Source organism: Tenrec ecaudatus, chromosome 4 (assembly GCF_050624435.1).
Source record: "Tenrec ecaudatus isolate mTenEca1 chromosome 4, mTenEca1.hap1, whole genome shotgun sequence".
Lineage (NCBI taxonomy): Eukaryota > Metazoa > Chordata > Mammalia > Afrosoricida > Tenrecidae > Tenrec > Tenrec ecaudatus.
The window spans coordinates 138134283-138155035 of record NC_134533.1 but is presented as its reverse complement, the minus strand read 5'-3'; the positions used below and the strand labels follow the sequence as shown (position 1 = coordinate 138155035).

Sequence of the window (20753 nt, the reverse complement as noted above, 5' to 3'; positions counted from 1 at the left end):
GTTCTGCTTCTGTACCCTGCAGCTTTTTGGAAAAACCACAGCTTCAGCAGATAGCTGCCTTTTAACTTTTCAGTGTTACCTATAAAATAAAAAAAGGGGGATTATAAAAAATCACTGAGTTTTAACTAAAGTATATTGGTGACTCTCTCTCTCTCTCTTTTTTTTTTGGTGACTCTCTTAAGACACTGTGTCTTTATGTTTTCTCAAGTTCTGAGCCGCAATGGGTAAACTGAGAACACAGCTGCCCTTGTTAAGATTAGTCCCAAGGAATTGTTTGTGCTTAGAGCCATTTTTCTTCCGTTGGTCGCAGGACTATACTTTGCCTCCTCAGCAGTAGTCTTGGGACTTAGCGGAGGAGCCCTAGCACATTCAGTCCTAACCACGGACAAGCTAGCCACGCAATTCCAACTGGCCATAAATGCCTCCGCAGATCCCCTAGCTTCATTGCAAAGTTACCTTACAGAATCTACGAACCTTAGGCCTCATCACCACTGAAAAGGGAGGCACGTGCCTTTACCTCCAAGAAGAATGCTGTTATTACATCAACAAGTCAGCAACACCAACCCCTGCCATCAGTGCCAAGCCCGGAGTCCCTGCATTCTGTCTGATAAACTTCCCCACTACGACCTTGTACAGCAGGAAGTAATCACTTCGTCGTTGCCCCCTTTCCCTATCAGACAGAGTCAGGGATATCTGGTAAAAGCATGTACACCCTTCCCCCATACTGAGTTTCCCAGAAACGGGCTAGTTCTGCGAACTGTACCCTCTAAAAGCACAGACCGCCCATATCATTGTTCCTAGAAACAGACTGACCTTGTACAAGGAGCAAACAGTCATGTACGCCCCCACTGAGCCAAACCGCACCTTACGTCAACTCTCCAGAAGCTTCAGGGGGTGGGGGTATAAAAAAAACCCTCAAGCGCTCCCCTAGGGTGGCTTCCACAGCTTCACTTTACTGTGGGCTGTTGAACCCATCCGCTTGTCCCCAATAAAGCCTGCTTCTTATCAGTCCTCAGCGAGTATGGTCCGTCTCTTCTGGTTTCGTGCCTCAGTTTACCTAACAACTTTGTTAAGGATTTTCAAACTTGCTTAACATATTTTCTTAAGTGTGTGCCAGGTAATTCTCAAAATGTGCTTCTTAATAACACACATACATAGAAGGCTTTCTATTTTATTCCAAACAGACTCTACGTCTTCGCTCTTCACCTTAATTTAAAAGCCTGTTACCAACTCTACTACTATTTTAGGTTGACTCTAATTTGTCATTCAATTATTACTAAAATAAAAAATCGTTAACTATTTCCATTCTTCCTTGTTTCAACCTTGTTTGTGATCTAAAAAAAATATTCTAGTCAACTAGAATGGTGCTTTATTTGTCATGCTAATTTTATGCCAAATATTACAGAATGTCTCTAGTAAATCTTTTGGTGTCCTTGGCTCAAAAAAGTAGCTGAATTTTAATTATCCTTCCCAGGATCATAATTTTTAATTTAGTTTTCTGTTTTGTTTTTTTTAATTTAGTTTTCTTAAATAACAACAACTCTCTTTACAGTATTATATTTCCTTATCTCTGGTCTGTCTGTGAGAGACAAAAAGTCCTAATCCCTTGCTCTGATAAGCAAAGGAAGAGAAATGCGATTTTTCTCATTCGTTCTTTACAGAGCATTTGGCAGGCTATGTTTAAAGTTCCATGTGGATTATAGCTCATCGCTGGAAACAATGCGTGCTTGGTTTTTCATTCATACTTTTTATTTGCTAATTAAAGAGTGAGTGCTTCCTTTTGTTTTTCCAGGACATGCACATTCTCCCCAAACTCCTACTTAGGTCTTTTTCTCCTGTCGCAACCTTCCCAGGATGCTGAACTCTTCAACTCCATCTTGTTTAGGAAACCGCTGATTGCAAGCCCAGCTCCGCCCAAGAGGCGCGGCCGCTACAGTGGAAAAGATGAACCGCTGGTCGCGTTAGGGAAGCATGAACGCTGGAGGAAATATTAATTTCCCGTCCATTAACAACTCGAGGAGCTGAGAAAAGTGCCTTTTCATTGACAGACGCCCCAGACACACGTGTATTTCGATTTCATGGTTCATCAACGGAATCTGCATGGAGTGACGCTTTTTAAGCAACACTGGCAAATTTAGAATGAAATTCTCATGGGCCCAAGAGTGCTGGCCCGACGCAGACTGAGAACAGCCACGCACAGGCGTTCCCGGAGCAGCTGTTCACAGCACGGTAGCCGCCTCCCGAGCGCCGGCGGCGGAGGCGCTCTCGAGCGTCACAGAGCCGCGGACGCCCGCGGACGCTCCGGGAGGCGGCCGGCCGGGCGGCTGCCGTCGCGGCCTCCCTTGCCCGCTGAAGATCCTGGGGCACCGAGTCGTTTCCGTGCTCAGCACTCAGGAGACCGGTCCTCCTCGTAAGAAATCTGCGGGTCAGGGACTCCGGCCTCTTCATCAGTTTCAGGAACCCGATCCCTCTTGGGCCTTTATGGTTTTCAAAAGTTACTCCCAGCCGCTCGTCTCCTTTCCCCCTCACGCTGACGGCGGAGGCAGGAGGGCAGGCAGAGGCGGCCCCGGGCGGCGGGGGCCGCGGGCGGGGCCGCGGGTGGGCGGGGCATCCTCTCGACTTGGGGCGGCGCCCTGGCCGCGGGCGGGAGGCGGTAACCGCGGCGGCGCGGGCGCAGCGGCGCGGGGATTGGCTGCGGCGGCGGCGACGTCAGGCTCCCGTGGCCCCGGAGGCCGCCCGGCTCGGCGCGCCGCAGTCGGCTCGAGTGTACGCCGCTGCGCGGAGGTTTCTTCATCTGTTCCGCCCTCCGCCGCCGCTGCCGGGCTGCGCCGCCTGAGCCGGGACGCGCCTCCACGCTCCTCGCCGCATCTACCCTTGCGGCCGCCGCGCACCTCTCTCTGTCCCCTCACAACATGACGAAGAAAGACAAGAAGTCCTTCAACCAGTCCCTGGCCGAGTGGAAGCTCTTCATCTATAACCCCAGCACCAGGGAGTTTCTAGGGCGCACCGCCAAGAGTTGGGGTGAGCGGGCGGCGGCGGTTGGGCGCCTGAGGCCGGCCGCGGCACAGGGGGTGCCGGGCGGGGTCGGGTGGGAAAGGCGGGGTGGGGGGGCTCCCCGACGCTGGGGCCCTGCGCTCGTTACTGCCGCCGCCACCTCCTCGGCCGCCCAGTCTTAGCACCGGCGGCGGCGGCGGCCCATTCATTTCTGGGCGGGCTGCGCTCCTGCCCGAGGCGGCGGGGCCCGCGGGCAGCCCAGCCGGCGGCGCCGGTTCCTTCCTCCCGGCACGGAGCCGGGCGCACGTGCTGGCCGGGCCTGCCCCTCCAGCGGCGCCGGAAGCCGGGACCCCTGCGTGGAGCCGGGCCCGGAGCGCGCCGGGCAGAGCCCTCTGGCCTCCTTTGTACGGGACGCGCTGGCCTGGAGGGCCCTGGCAGAGGCGCCCGGCGGTTCCGGGAAGCCAGACCCTGCCCCACGGCCGGGAGAGGAAATTTCCACTCCCGCCGCTATCTTGTGACTCATCCACGCTTGCCACCCTCGCCGGTCGGCAGAGGGAGTGAATGTGGAGCGCTGGGTGGGTTGGCTGATCGCAGAACGCCGGACGCAAGTGTGCACTTGAATCGGCCACAGTGGAAGACACTTTGAAAGACGCTTTCCTCCCTACCCAATTTCTCTTTAATTACAGAGGCTTCCTTCTTTACGGCTTGCGTATTTGGTGAAAAAATACTGTCAGAACGGCACTGGCCTTTTTTTTTTTAACCACCTTTCTGTGCCTTCACGACATGTGAGTGATGGTTGTGCATGTTAGCAGTTTTGCCCTGATTACTCGTTCTTTGTTTTAAAGAAATTCTCAGGCAGTGTATTGCTTTAGTGGGGTGACTTTTGTGGAAAGCTACATAATGCTTGAGTAAGACCTGGACCCTTTTTTGCATTTATCCTTCAGGAAATTAAGCATCCTTTTGACCTTTCAGAAGTAATTTTGTTGGTGAGTCTTTGACACTTGCAAGGGAATACATTTCTAGAGTGGATTTGGGCTTTTGGAGAGTCATGAAGAGAGTAAATTCAGAATGAGACCTTAAAAACCCAACCCCCACTTAGAGATGTGAAAAATGAGACTCAAGAAGTTTGTCATTTGCTTTATATGACATGACATATTTCACAGAACCAAGAAAAGAATCCAATTCTTTATGTCCAGTAGTTTATTATTTTTACAGATGCTTTGCCTAACCTAATGGTAATCACTCATCATTTGTATTTAAATTACTATTTTCTTTTGTGATGACAGAGGTGACCGGTTACAAAGTCTTTGACTACCTCTCTAGAATGCACTTCCTGCTGAAGAAGTTTTTTAGTGATGAGAGATACTGATTTCTGTAGGCTACCTTCCCTTCCCTTCATGCCTTCTCTTTCCCAGTACTAAGTATCTTCAGTTTGTCCTTAGAATAGCATTTATACACTTGACCTTGGCCCAAAGGCTGTGAAGCGATTAGAATGACATTTCGTACAGCACATAGTACTCATTATCTCTATGGTGTAAGTAGAGATTTTTTTTTTAATTTTTTTATTTTTTTGTAAGTAGAGATTTTATTGAGTATATGTCATTGAATAGATAATGTGCACAAAGTATCGAGCCATGGGGCTGTGGTTCTCAACCTTTCTAATGTCTCAACCCTTTAATACAGTTCTTCGTATTGTGGTCACTCCCCAACCATAAAATTATTTTTGTTGCTAGTTGTCATTTTGCTACTGTTATGAATCAGTTGACCCCTGTGAAAGGGTCCTTCGATCCTCAAAGGGGTTGTGATTCACAGGTTGAGAACCGCTGCCATAGGGCAATAAATAAGGGCTATCGTAGTGGGTTCCTGGATGGTATGCATTGCTTGTCCCACACTTACCAGGACTTTGAACTGACTCTTCCTGCTTTGTTCCTGGCCAACAAAGTAAAGAACCCGAATTTGAGAGTTGAGGGTGAACCATGGGAAAAATGAGGCATTGACACCCAATAAAAAAAGGTAATCTTTCTCCCAGGAAATGAGTGCAGCCTACCTGTTGCATAGTGACCACATTGCATAACCAAATCTCTGGAGCACCAGAACTGGAAACAATGGTGAACCGCCCAAAGATGGCTGCAGCCTGGCTGCGTTAGTGTGTCTCTCCACAGCCCTAGCCATAGTCTGATTTCTAGAGCTTCAGGCACCTTAAAGGGACTCCCTACACCTCCTCCATGTTCCCCATTTCATTCCATGACTTTGATCCATAACTCTTAATATTCTTATTCTACTTCACTCAAATTTATAAAATTTGGGTCTTTTTTATTTTGCTCTATTGACCATGGTTGAATTTGGTTTGAAGCTGTGCCAATAATAAAGGTTGGTGGCTTGAGCCCACATAGCAGTGCCATGGAAGAAAGGCCTGGAGATCTACTTTAGTAAAGATATGGTAGCTAAGAAAACCTGTGGAACATTTCTATAGTGTAACCTATGGGGTCTCCATGAATTGGAGTTGACTACAGTGGTTTGGCTTGTTTTTAGAACTAGTAGTCTTTCATTTTAAAGGGATCAATGCAAGACCTTTTTTCAAAAATAAAAAATGAACAAGTGTATAAGTAATAAGCCATCATGGAATGGATGAAATGGTCCATAATTATATATGATATCTCTGCAGTTTGTGCCCTGGACCAGGATCCCTCCTAGAGTGTAGGTGTTAGGGAGGTGGGGGGGGGGGTTGTACAGTGACCACCAGAGTAGAGGCTGAAAGCCATGCTCATTTCACCATGCTGTGTACCCTAGAGCTTGGTGGGTTTGCCTTTAGAAAGTGCCTTGTTCTAATGCTCAGAAAGAAAGGGCAAGGCCTGTGAGGTAGCTCTGTGCCTGCTAGGAATCAAGGAGCTTTTTTCTAATTCCCATGCCCTAGAGCTAGCAGTGGCCAGATCTCCTTTCTAAGTAGATTTAGAAATGTGTATAGCATTTAAATATGTATGTTTTTACAAAAGAAGATCATATGGTAAGTGTTGGTTTATAATCTGAGTATATCGTGGGTATCACTGCTATTTTTAAAAACTGATTTGCATTTCACTGTGTAGACAGGTCCCAGGATTTTAAAATTTTGATCCTAAACAGGGGTGTTCCCTTTTTTTCTTTTCAGCTTTTTTAATGTGATTTGGATGAAAGTTGACAGCAAATTAGTTTTAATTTAAACAGTTTATACCTGTTTTGTTTGGTGACATACTCTTACTTCCCTCTTGTTTTTCATTTCTATTTGTTCTTTCCTATCCTTTCCTTCTAAGCTTTATTTCTAGGAAAATACTTCCCTTTTGATCTCGTATGATTGATTGTTCTAAGGAGCACATACCTCTCTGCTGTTACTGTTCAACGTATAGTTTGAATATTGTTTGGCTGTGGTAGCAAGATAGGGTTTTTTACTCCTTTGAAGAGTTACAATCTCAAAAAAAAAGTTACAATTTCAAAAATATACAAGGGTAGCTCTACCCTGCCCTATGGGATTGATCGCTGTGTAGCAGAACTGACTCAATAACAGTGAGTTTGAGTGTTAGGTTGAAAGTTGAGCCATGGGGCAGACTTGAAGGATGTCCAAGGGCCAGAGTCTCAGGAATTCTACCAGTCACCCCACAAAATCATAGGATTTTGTTTCACATTCTCCGACTGTCCAGGACCTTCCATTGTGATCCTTTTCAGAACTGTCAGAGATTGTGGGCACCATCTATTTCTTAGGGATTCAGGGTTCTGGAACCTGAGATTCTATGGTCCATTAGCTCTTTGGACTCATTGTTTCCTTGAAAAATCCAAATAATCTTTCGTTTACTTCACCCATCATTGCTCTGGGTGGGGAGAGAGCATTAGTTACACATAAGCATCTCGTTTTCTTGCCCATCTCTTACGCTTTTTAAAAAAAAAATTTATTTCCTTGATATATTTTTACTGAAATTTCTAGATCATATAACACGTACATTTTATACTTACATAAACACATCATAGTACCTTCTTAAAAGTGTCTATCAATTTGTACTCCATTTAGTGTGTGAGGTGGTGCCTTATATTAATTCATTCTTTAGTTATTTTCTGGGTTGTCTTTTTTTAAAATGTTACATTTGAGTTACAGATTGAGAGGTAGGTTTAAAGTTGAGCCATGGGGCAGAGTTCAGCTTTATATTCATATAAAGTTGTTGGTCTGCATGTGTGCAGAGACCTTCTCTACTTCTCAAGAATTCATAAAGACATACATACAGGCAAGAAGTTTTGTATTTCACATTTGAGTCTGTATGTAGGTCCCATTGTTATCCAAGGTTTCTTTCAAGGACATTACTAAAAAACCAAACTCATTGCATTTGAGTTGATTCCAAGCTACAGCAACCCTAGAGGACAGTGTAGAACTGCCCCAGAGGCTTTCTGAGGCTGTACATCTTCAGGAAGCTGACTGCCATATCCTTATCCTGCACAGCGGCTGATGGATTTGAAACATTGACTTTTTGGTTAGCACAGTTTTTACCCAGTTAAACAAACAAAAAAAACCTCACTGTCATCAAGTCTAGGCCGACTCCTTGACAATCCTGTTAGACGGTAAAACTACCCCTGTGGGTTTCCCAGAAGTAGAAAGCCCCATCTTTCTCCAGCCTGGTGTTTTGAACTTCCAGTCATGCTGATCACAGCCCAACGTGTAACCACTATGCTACCAGGGCTCCACCCTAGGACCTTAGATAACATTGAGTCACACAAGGCAATCTTATTGCTCATGAGTGTAAAATGAAAATACTGCAAGTTGCATCACATGGTCTTACTTACACAGCTATTTTGAGTAGCACATCTCTGTGTACCTGCCTATTGCCTTAGATTTGGTTACAATCCTTTCAAAGCGCTTATTTTCGCATAATCACCTCCTTTTGATTTTTCACCACCTCCTAAGGCAGACTGGATAGGTGATTGGAGTTTCTAAAGGAAACTTGAAGCTCGTATCTCAAACTGAACAGTAAATTTTCTTCAAGGGTAAGTAGTTGCTGGTTTATGAAAATGAGACAATGTAGTGCCTCGTGATTGAAGTTACAAGTGTTTTAGATAAGCCCTGGTGGTGTTGGACTGCTAACCACAAGGTGGGTGGGTTCAAACCCACCAGCCTCCAGAGGAGAATGATGAAGCCAACAGTTCCTTTAAAGATTTATAGCCCCAGAAACCCTGCACAGGGTCACAATGAGTCAAAATAGACTCAGGCCTTGTGGGTTTGGCTTTAGGTTACGTAAGGCATTAAATACAATCAAAGACAAAGTAGTGGGAGGCAGCTTAGGGATTGTGTTAGACGGGGTTCTCTCATGTCCAGTAATCCCCAAAAAGTTTGATTATTTCCTTTCCCCCAATGAACAGTCACTCTTGTGAAAGGCCGCAGGTCCCTTTGGGGAAGGCAAGAAGAAAGACTAACATTCCCCCTCATTCAAGGGGTTGTGGATCTGTAAACTGGCTCAGATCTGGGAATTGATTGATCGTGACTGTCTATTCTGTTCACCTGATCTACCATTCTTTCGCCTGTATAGATCACGTAAATATTTAGTGATAGCATTGCTTCAGATCAAGGAACTCACTTCACAGCAAATACAGTATGGCAATGGGTCTATTCCCATGGAATCCACTGGTCGTATCATATTTCTCATCATCCTGAAGCTGCTGGCTTGATAGAACGATGGAATGGGCTCCTAAAGACACAATTACAGCGCCAACTAGGTGGCAACAACTTGCGGGGCTGGGGCAATGTTCTCCAGGAAGCTGTATACGCTCTAAACCAGCGGCCAATATATGGTACTATGTCACCAATAGCCAGAATTCATGGTTCCAGGAACCAAGGGGTGGAAGCTGGAGTGGCACCACTCACTATTACTCCTAGTGATCCACTTGCAGCATTTTTGCTTTCTGTCCCAGCACCCTGTGTTCCTCGGGCCTGAAGGTCCTGGTCCCAAAGGAAGGAACTCTCCCACCTGGAAACACATCATGGATTCCACTGAACTGGCCACTTTGGGCTTCTCATGCCTTTGGATCAACAGGTCAGGAAGAGTGTCACTGTACTAAGTGGTGTGATTGATCCTGATTACCAAGGAGAAATTGGATTGGTGCTACATAATGGAGGTAAAGAAGAATATGTCAGGAATCCAGGAGATCCCATAGGCCGACCCTTAGTGCTCCCATGCCCTGTGATTAAAGTAAATGGTAAATTACAGCAACCTAATCCTGACAGGACTTATAATGACCCAGACCCTTTAGGAATGAAGGTCTGGGTTACCCCACTCCTGGTACCAAAATGTGTTAGACAGGGTTCTCTAGAGAGATAAAACTAGGTTGCTGATAATTATATAGATAGATAGATAGATAACACAAGAAATTAACAGTTAAATTATAAACTGATAGATATATAATATAAGAAATGAACAACAGTTAAGTTATAAACAGATTGATATATAATACAAGAAATGAACAGTTAAATTATAAAGCAATACAAATGGCTCAGTGCGACTCGCTCCCGTGAGAGAGTTGTGAGATATTAGCAGTCCTTCAAGTCTTGACCATCAGGTAGTCCTGTAGAGAGAGAGAGAGCTAGGCTATCCCAGCACAGGCAGCAAACAGCAAGGTAGGTCACCAACTGTCAGTCCTCAGCTCCGGAGATGTAAATTTCATTTGAGTGGCCTTAAGGGGACCTTAACATACAGCAACACAGTCCACAGGCTAGGCGTCCCACAGGTAATGTACCCTTTAAATTGAGGCACAGAACAAGCAAGGCAGCTGCACACTGGTCCGATGATTAAAGAGGGAGAGACAAGAAAGGCGAGGCTCACGGAGCCACTTATCTCTTTGCCCTTCAATTAATCCCACTTGTGTTTATTGGCCAGGCTGGCACAATAAACTATCTCGAGGCTTTTGTATCATTTAAACTGCAGTGCCCCATTTGTTGCAATTAACTTAAACAAAATGAAATAAAACTAAAAATATTAGTTTATTCAACCAAATGAACAGTATTATTTTTGGGAAGTTTTTGTGTATTTTGTATATTGCTATCAAGTCAATTCTGACTCAATAGTGACCCACCGTGGGTTTCCCAATCCGTAATCTTCAAGGGATCAGAAAGCCTCACAGTTAGCAGGCCCATCTGTAATTCATTGTGTTGGCCACATAAAGCTCGAAGACAGCCCTGGAGTTTATGGAGTTTATTGTGGAAATGCTCAGGGTACAGTTATTCTCTCAGGACACGCTACAAAGCTCTTTCAGCGCTGATAATGAATGTCCAGAGGACATGCTTAGCCACCCTAAGGCTATCCACTTTAACTACTCGATTTAAGTGCTGGGGTTCCCCAATCCACAAGCCAGCACCCTGCCCCAAAGCACTTACTGTAGCTTTACTTACTCTGTGGGCTGGGAAGTCCACTGCTCCTTTGTCACTCCTCAGCTGTCTCCTGGATCCAGGAGGGGCCACAGAGCAGAGGTCTTGGGGTCCAGAAGACACTCCACCCGGGCCTCTTGCTGGTAGTGAGCCCAGCTTCCCTGCTGCTGTAGCTCATTTTCTACCCAGCAGGAGGGCAGTGAAGAGTGTTAACAAGCACTCAGGACTGCACCCTGTGGCTTTCCCCACCCTCTTAGCAGACCCATCAGGGTAAGGTGGGTTGGTGGGAGTTATGGAAACTACAGCTAGATGAGCCATATTCATTGCATTGCAGCCTTGATTATATTTAATTTTATCAGTTTCTGGACTTTGGAGTTTAATTACTTCTTTGTGTTGTATAACACTTGAGTTACTGATTTCCCAACTTGGGTTTCTAAACCAAAGCTATTAACATTGTTTTGAATTCATGTTGTATTCATGTGAACTTTCTTTTATTATAGATAGGTTCATGAAGTGTACCACTCTCAGAATCATGGGCTCCTATTCTGGGCTATGCCTTAGAGTAAAATGTTGTGCTTGGTAGATAAACATTTTGGGTATCTGACTGGGGACTGGCAATTGTGCTAAATTTCTCAGTGTTCCATATTTCTGTAAGGTCATATTCTTTGTGCTGTGGCGTACAGCATATTAAAGAAAGTTTATGAGCAAAAATTGCACAGATGAGGACCCTGTGGCCAGGCTATGAACACAGGCTAGTGATGGTGGCTGCGGCGGCAGCTGCACAAACTAAGCCGTTGATTACAAAGCAGGTCACAACAGCACTTTAAGGACTGTTCGTAGATGCCCTGTGTTACAGTTATACTTTTCATTAAGTTAATATATACTTTAAAAAGTAGTTTAAGAAAATACCTGTAGTAATTGATGGTTCTCTTAAAGTTGACTTCTGGATTTTATATCTATGAAGTGTTCTTAGCTCTATTGTGTTATATGTATGTATATATATTTTAATGGTTTTATTGTGGGCTCTTATCACATAATGATCTGTTGTGTCAAGCACATTTGTACACATGCTGCCATCATCATTTTCAAAGCATTGTCTTTCTACTTGAGCCTTTTCGATCAGCTCCTTGTTTCCCCCTCTCCCATCCTCCCTCCCTCATGAATCCTTAATAAGTTATAGATTATTATTTTCATATCTTACATCGTCCTCTGTCACCCTTCACCCGCTTTTCTGTTGTTCATCCCCCTGGAAGAGGGTTATATGTTGTTCCTTGTGATCGAGTCCCACTTTCTCCCCTCACCTCCTCCTGGTATCTATTCTCATTGTTGACCTGAAGGGTTTATCCTGGATTCCCTGTTTTACAGGCTCTTGTCTGTAGCAGTGTGCATCTAAGCTGATTTGTAAGGTAGAATTGAGATCATGATAGTGAGGGCAAGGAAGCATTAAGGAACTAGAGGAAAGTTGTGTGTTTCATTGGTGCTATACTGTACCCTGACTGGGTCATTTTTTCCTTGTGACCCTGCTGTGAGGGTATGCCCAATTGTCTACAGATGGGCTTTGGGTCTCCACTCCATGCACTATCCGTCCCCCACCCCCAATTCATATTGGGTATGATTTTGTTTTGGGTCTTAGATGCCTGAAACCTGGTCCATTGATACCTCATGATCACACAGGCTGGTGTGCTTCTTCCATGTGGGTTTTGTTGCTTCTCAGCCAGATGGCCCCAGAGACTCTATCTTTTGATAGCGGAGCACCATCAGCTTTCTTCACCACATTTGCTTATACACCCATTTTGTCTTGAGCGATCATGTTAGGAAGGTAAGTTCTTAGCTTTATTTAAAGACAATAAATAACCCACCCATCTATAGTAACAAGTTTTCTATGATTTATCAAGGTGTTTTTTAAGGACCAGTCACTAACATTAATAGTGTTTAAGGAAGGGGGGATTTTTAATTATTCTAATTATACATTAAAAATAAAACCAATTGTAATCTTTAACCACTTAGGCTGACCATTATTAACCTTAAGTGTTTTTCTTATGTATCAATAAAATTGTCAACATCTATATTTTTAAATATATAGTTAGGTAACCTTGTTTTGTCTCTTAAATGTTTAAGAAAATCTGTCTTCTCACCCTTATCGAGCTGCTGTCTTCATTGCCCTCAGCCAGACTTGCTCTGTGTCTATGGTCTGTGTCATGGACACTGGGTCAGTTTCTGTTGGCCACCCCCAGAAACCAGGGGTATGATAGTCCTTTGTACGCTGTCTACCTATGTGCCCTACAGACTTCACTCTTCCCTTCCTGCATACCTGCTCTGCTGTTTCCTAAATAGATCTTTTCCTGGCACATCGTTGACCTTGCTTTCCCTTCAGCTGCTTCCCTAGCAATTTTTTAAAACCATTGCAATGCTTTCTGACATTGTATTTCTAGATTTTCTGATGCCAGGCCCTGTTTAGTTCCAGTAGTTTCCTGCTCCTCTTACAAATTGCAGAGAATGAATCTTTGATGTCTTAACCATTTCTGTAACTACCCAGCCTTATGTTTCTTGGTAAACGCCACCCATACTCCCTTCTCTGTCTTACTATTTGTAATGCTTGAAAGAAGCGTCACCATCCTTTCTCTCATCTTAATTCTAAACCTATCTGTCCAAGCATGCCACTTCTACGTCCAGTGCCTCTCTTGATGCTGGGTGTGACCCAGCCCCGTACTACCACCAGAGTTATTTCAGGAATTCTCTTACACACACACCTCTCGTGAAGGCACACATTTAGATGAAGGCCAGGCTGTTCATCTTTCCTAACTTCAAAATCCTAGCCACATGTGTACAATATCATTGCCCTCATTCTAACTTTTGACAATACTGTTAACAGGGTGATGCTAAGTTGTCAAATTCCGATCATTACAAATTCATGTTTGAACACTGAAAAGTTTGAGAGCTGAGCATGTTGGTTCTTAGCCCCCCAAAATTACACTTCTAAATTCATTTTTTCTAGAACTTTAATTACTGTGGAGGCTTTTAGTTTTTCCTATATTAATAGTAACTGTTCAGCCTCTGCTGATACGAGTTCTTTGTTTCCTCTTAATGATTTCACACCTTTTACAACATTAGCTGTTTTAATCACACACACACACACACCCCAAAATGTGGATAATGTTAACTTGGCCATGTTGTATTCGTTGCCACATCAGACTAGCAGAAACGTGATTCAAATTTCACAGTGATTCTTTTTTAACTCTATCATGATTCTGATAGTTTTTCTCTTAGCTTTATGCTGGCATCACTAACTTTCTTTGGAGTCATGATTGCAGTCTTTTATTAAAGTGCAATAAAAGCACTCTTGATGAATATTTAAGTGCACTAACACCAGCTCTTTATGTTGGCTGACCAAAAATTGCACTTAGACTAGTGGGTCGCTACCCCATTGGGGGTTGAACGCCCCTTTCACAGGGGTCGCCCGATTTATAACAGCAAAATTAGTTACGAAGTAGCAACGAAAATAATTTTATGATGGGGGGGGTCACCACAACATGAAGCACTGCCTATATTAAAGGGTTGTGGTATGAGGAAGGTGGCTTAGACTGAAGTGCCACTGCTTTGTGCATGCAGAGAGATGATAATCAATCCTCACTCTGCCTGTGCAGGTTTTTTCTAAGCAGATTTACCGTTTGACTATGGAGCAAAATTAGGAACACCGAGGAGATATTTTTCCCCAAACTTTGATGCAAGCTTGAGACAGTTTATTTTAACTTTTTGTGAATTAGATGGAAATTTAAAGACCATTGGCTTTTTAGAAAGTCTTATTGACATAATTCAGGTACCATACAATTCAATTGTTTAAATATATTTAAAAGAGTTGTGTGAGGACCGTTGGCTTTTACCCGCTTACAAAACTGCATCTAAGCCCCCAATAAAATGAAATTTAAAAAAAAAAGACAATGAAAGCAAAGTAAAAAGCAACCAAAAACATACCTAACATTTACCTGTCACATCACAATAAAAAGTGGCATTGACTCTGGCGCCTAGCTCGGGGGGCATCTTCCAAGATGAAAGTCTGACGTCACTGTGGCCTAGCCCAGTGTGTTGTCTCTGCTGCTGGTGCTTCTGTGGCTGCAGCTTTGACCACACTTCTCTGCACACCCCCAAACTCTGCTTGGGTCCCACTGCTTTCAGAAGGTCTCAATTCTGAACTCATTACTGTTAATCCAAACTCATTACAGACTTTGAGCTAAGCTTTCAACCTTATAACCTCTCTCCATTGCTGCCAAATCAATGTTTCTACTTGTCCTTGGTATGGAATGCTTTATGTATTCCTCTGCCTCTCCCTCCCCTTCGCCCAAGCTTTTTATTCTAGGCATTATAGAGTCTTCACTAAAGGCATAATGGCCTTTAGCTCACCTTGACTGCTCACTAGACTCGGCTTCCCTTTAAAACTTCCAGGTAGGCATCATCATCATCATAAAAGTGAGCCTTTACTCAATCTGAAAAGAGGACCTATAGCTTCAATGAGGCGCAGGTAACATATTTAAAATCTAGTTTTGGTTTAAAAGGAGAAAGGTTGAAATAGTTTCAAATGTCAATTTGAAATAAAAAACAAAGTATATAAATGTTTTTGGCAACATTTTTTTTCTTGAAACTTTCATGTGATATTTTGTATCTGTGAGCCATATGGTTTCTGTTGTGTCTGTTGGACTTGCTTATTTAGTTCAATGGCCAATATACAAACACGTGGATCTGACTGTCTCAGTTACATTTTTACAAAAACAGGTGCAGGTAGGTGGGGGGGGGGCAGTAATCAGGAGCTGATAACAAGGGCTCCACTAGAAAGAAAATGTTTTGGAAATGATAACAACATGTACAAATGTTCTTAATACAATTGATGCATGGATTATTATAAAAACCATAAGGGTCCCCAATAAAATTATTTATAATTTAAAAAAAAGAAAGAAAGTGGTCCTGGCTTCTTTAGAAATATAAGTTGTCCCAAAAAATCTGTACTGGTCTTCAATGAGATGTGTGGGCTCTCTTAGCTTTTTTTTTTTTCCTATAACAACCAAAAAACAGTTTGAAATTTTATAGTACAGTGTAATCAATCATAAATGCACTGCCACCCTCAGCTTCTCTCCTGGGTAATCACTGTTAACTTTTTAATACTTAAAAAAATAAGTACATAGTATATCCATTTCAGGTTAAAATCTGCTTTATTAAAGTTAATTAAAGTCTCTCCAAACCAAACCAACAATTGGGTGGGACCATTGCAAATAGGGCCTGTGTAACTAATTGCAGGGATTGGTCAGTCTTAGTTTAGCCACCACTTCCCCAACTGTAAGGATGAACCAGCTGCAGGGTAGAGAACATCTCAGGACCAGTGAAAGAGGAGCCACCAATGGAGCACATTCTGGGTCACTGTCTGAAGTGGAAGAGGAGGCAAGGAGACAGTCTGTGAGGCAGAGCTTCTGGCTGGCTACCCTGGCCCACAGGACCATATGCGTGAGAGCCCGAGGACTGGAGAGACATTTGACTGCTGATGGAAGATAGGTGACCTTCATATTTTCTGATACTGGCTTGTGGTAACCTATTAACTTCCTTAATAGCCCCCTCCCCAACCCCTGCATATTGTGTATATGACTTGTGTGTGGCCATTGCAACAAATTATCAAATCCAACAGATAAGCAGGGTGTCCCAGTAAGAATTGGAGTCAGAGTAGGGCACAGAAAAATGGAGGGTTCCTGTTAGTGTTGCGTTCTGTTGTACATAAGGTTGGTATGGGTCAGAACCAACTGGATGGGAATATTAATGTGGATTCACCTCCCTTGTGTAGCCAAAGGTGGGCCTGTGCCTTTGCTTTTGAGTCAAGTGATAGTTTTATCTCCCTCTACTGTTGTGGATCATGAGCAGCCATTAGAAACATTGTCTTTCCTGAACTTGGCTTTGTTTATTTTTTTCACTTTAATATGATTTGACTGCCTTAACTTTGTCTCTTTCCTTTGAATCATTACTTAGGATTCCATGGCATAGATGTAGACATAGCATCTTTGTGATGACTAGATTTTTAAAAATTTATCACACTTAGAACTTTGTACACTATATATGAGGGGTACCAAAAAACAAAGCAGATCCCCCCCAAAAAACTTTGTATTTAAATTTATTTTACAAAATGACCTTATCACCTTCAAAGTATTCTCCATTGCACATAATATATTTGTCAAATTCAAATCTTTTATTCCATTCTTGGAAACATTTTTCAAACTCATCTGTTTGGTCAAATTTTCATTCTTGGAAACAACAATAAATTGCACAGAGTGAGTTCAGGTAAGTAAGGTGTGTGGGGAAGAAAGACACTGCTGTTTTTCACCCAAAAAATGGCACACTGAAATGGCTGCTTGAGCAGGTGTGTTGTCCAGGGACTGGTGGTAAAACCAGTGCCCCGTCTGCCACAAATTAGGCCTTTTTTGTTGCACACTGTTAGCAATCTCTCCAGAACATCTGAATAGAAAGTTTGATTAACAGTCTGATCTGGTGAAACAAACTCCAAATGCATTACAAGTCTCATATTTTCATCTGTTCAGGAAGTTGACGCACTTCCAGAACGAGGTTTGTCATCAGTTGACGTTTCACCTTTTTAAAATGAGAATCACTGGTACACTTGAGTTTTCCACATAGCGCTGTCCTTGTAAAGCTGTGTTCAACATCCCAACAGTTTCCATGGCATTTTCCCCAGTAGGAAACAAAATTTCCCAGCCACACATAGTTCTCTTAATTAAGCCATCACAAAAAAGTGAAAATGCTTTTACAAAAAATTTCGCTGTGACCAGAGAGAACCTTCCCAGGCGAGCCTCCACCCAGGTGCACTAAGAGTGAGCTGCTCAATGCTTGCCCAGAGGGACAAATGCTTACTATGAAAGCTCCACTCTGCCCAGCGCAGTTTAGTTTTGGGGGGTGTACTCCCTCGTATGTAGCGATTGAGAAGATAGGGATTGTCAGTTTGTTTTTATTTGTAATTATTGTCCTCAAGAGGCTGTACCAATTTACATTCCCACCAACAATGATAATAGTACTATTTTCTTTCAGTTTTAAGAATATTACTATTCATTAAACATCCTTTCCAGATTGGAGATCCTGATACTAGATTTGTAATTATAGAAAATTTTGTGATCCTGCTTGTGCATCGAAGCCACTGGGTATCACAAAGGTTCAAGGCTCCTGTGCTGTACTTTATTCATGTTTTATTTATTTCGGTACAAAATGTCTTCACCCTGTGATGCTTTCTTAACTTGAATTACAGTTTTTTCTTACAGTAATACTGCCACATCTACATTGGTTAGCCAAAGTCTACTTTATTTTTCCATCTATTATCTTCAAATATTGTGATTTTGTCTTTTGCTTTTTGTTTCCTTTTTTTATGTTTGTCTTCTATTGATAGAATTGGGTGAATTTCTTTTCTTTTCTTTTTTTTTTGAATTTCTTATTTTTATGTGTTTTAATTATCACTCTAAGGCAACTTTTGCCTCTCAGGGTAATTCACTATTCCATTCCTTTTTAAACACCTGTGGTTTTTTTTCTTTTTCCTTGTCCTCTTTTTGAACACTTTGAACACAATTATGTGTGTGTGTGTGTGTGTGTGTGTGCGTGCACGCGCACATCTCATAAAAGCATTTCCTAAGAAAAACATTTCTTTAAGTTGGCTTTCAATCTTTACGTGTCTGGAAATATATTGTTTCTTGGTTGATCAGTTTTTTTTAGTTACTTCTTCCTCAATTTAGAAGACTTAACCAGTGAAAGAAAGGCCTGCCTGTTGTCAGTTGTTTTTCTTTTTTAAGTCACTATCCTTTATTTCAGTAACCTGTTTTATCTGTTTAGAATCTTTTTTCCTCTCTTTTTGGTATTCTGAAATTCCACCAGTTTACGTCTAGAAGTAGAATATTTTCTAATTTTTTTCATGTGTGTTATTTTTTTAAAATTCCAACAGTTTTATTGGCCCATAATTTATATACATACAACTGAATAGTTCAATCCTTTAATTATATCAAGAGGGTCACCACCATATCCATCCTAGAGCATTTACTCTCCCCATGGTTGAATCACCCCCAATCTTAATATTTTTCAACTTTTCCAATCTCGATACAAGATTTCGATCACTCAGTGTAAGTATTTTTGGATTCATTCTTGGTTTTATGATCATTAGTTTTTATTGCTTGCTGAATAGTATTCCATTGTATGGCTATACCAGATAGTTTTATGTATCTTTTCATGTTATATCCTATTTACTCAGTAGTAGAATGGCTAAAGTATAGATTTGCAAATGGTTTCCAAGAACAAAGACCATAGTCTGCTGCTTCCTTTGTAGCTGGGTTTGTTGTCTGACTCCATTCTGGCCATGGGATGCACGTGACAGTGTCGAACGAAGCAGGCGAGATGTGTTCCTTCCTTTTACCTGCCAAGTGGCAGGACCGGGGCTGGAGATAGAGCAAGGCATATTGGTTCACTAGATAGGATGGTCTTGGTCTATTAGAACTAAGGGGAGGCAGAAGAGAACCCTCATATCCACCAACATACTTACTTTTTGGTGGATATGAGGGTTGTTTAAAGTTTTAATGCGTGCCCCCCAAGAAAATCCCCAACAACTGCTGTTGTCAGAAAAGCTGCTATGGACATAGATGTAGGTTTCCCCTGTGAGCCATGTGGTTTTGTTTTTCCTGAGTAAATTTCTAAGAACAAATTGGCTGGGTCGTATAAGTGGTGTGGGTTTAATTTTTCTAGACATTGTCTGTTTTCCAAAGTATAGATACAAATCTTGCTCATATTTTGCATATGCTTCTTCCCAGTCTTGGGCTTTACTTTCATTTCTTTCCTTTAAAAAATTCATTTAATAATGTTGGTATAGTTTAATTTTTGAAATGGCAGTCTTTAACAAGCAGTTTACAGAATGCCTGAAAATTTAACAATAGGCCCTTGTAAGGTTGTTTGTCATTTTCTTAAATGTCAGTTGTTTTTGTTTTCCATAACTTCTCCATTTCATATTCATTGATATTATGCTTTATATTTTAATTATCCTTAAACATTTAGTTAACATCTTACTCCCTTTACTGTTACAACCCAATTTTTTCAGGTGTAACTTTCTTGGCTGAATTTGATACTTTCATGGGATAGTTCTTTCAAATGTTTGAATTTTTTGATTGTCTAGTTCTCTTCTTTATATTTACATTTTCCTATTACCCCCTAGGAGCCCTGGTGGCATAATGCTTACTGTGGGCTGCTAACTGCTAGGTCAGTAGCTCAGAACCACTGGGGCTTCCTACTCCTGGAATGAGTTCTGCCCTGTCCTAGAGTTGGCAATGACTGGATGGCAATGAGTTTGGGGTTTTTTTTATTACCGCTTAAGGATGTGAGTAACATTTGTAGCCCAAAGCTGGTGTAGGTGGGAGCTTTTCTGGTTCTGTAGGTTTTCACCAACTCATTCTTGACATGGGCCAGTCACTTGTTCTCTCTTACTACATCACCGTAGTCACCATAGTGCTGTGCCTTTGGCCCCGGGGCTATGTGTGTACTGGGGACGGGAACAAGGTTGGCCTGTTGTGTAACTGTCTGATTTGACCCAAAATCACTTCCTACTCATCATCTGTGGTGGGCCAACTCATCATTTTAGGGGAAGACCTTTGCCAAACCCCTTTCTTTTCTCTTCCTGCTAAGGATAGCTGAATTCTACCCCCCACTCCAGGTCATAATGACTTCTACCTGTGTCCAGATTGGTATACTCAGAGTCTGTGTCTCTTTCTTGAATGACAGGGGAACCGTAGCCAGATATTTTTATGGGTGTTTCATAGATCAAACCTCATTTACTGAATTTTTTTTTTTAAGTACAGTGCATTTGATTGGGTTAGTTTGGGGTTGAACCCTTAAGGTTAATTTTAAGTTGAACCCTGGAACCTAGTTGAAATATTATTCCCAAAAAATGTTTCTAGTTTTGTTGCTGATCTATTGATAATTATGTGGTCAAAATCTATTGAGCTTCAATTTTTTCTTCTGTTATGTTTTTTCCAGATGGGGGTAGAGATTAGGAATTTAACCAGAGTCACAGCAAAAAGTGGTCAGGCCAAGATGTGAGCCAAAATGTCTTAACCTTTGTGAGGGTGTGCGAGACCCCATTCAAGACCACTTTGCTTTGCCTGCCTCCACTGGATCTTACTACCTTTCCTCATAGCAAAAAAAAAAAGAAGGGGAGAAAGGGACTTGAAGGACAGAAGTGGAAGGAGGAAGAAGGTCACAGTCATACATGGGGAGGAACAGGCGTTTTTTGACTCATTTGTTAGTTTCCTCCAATGTGTGCCCTTAGCTCTCAGAGTGAGAGGAAAGCAGCAACTTTGTTATAGGAATTTTGCTGCTTCTC

General features: G+C 42.4%; 1 protein-coding gene across 1 annotated transcript in view; it reads left to right on the top strand.

Annotated features, from left to right (window-relative positions):
* Positions 1 to 2743: 2743 nt before the first annotated feature.
* The window catches only part of ATP1B3 (ATPase Na+/K+ transporting subunit beta 3), a 39931-nt gene continuing 21921 nt past the window's right edge, over positions 2744 to 20753 (top strand). Inside the window, exon 1 of the mRNA XM_075546818.1 lies at positions 2744 to 3021. Within this exon, the coding sequence (XP_075402933.1) occupies positions 2913 to 3021 (109 nt within the window). The 5' untranslated portion in view covers positions 2744 to 2912. The remainder of the gene's footprint in view (positions 3022 to 20753) is intronic.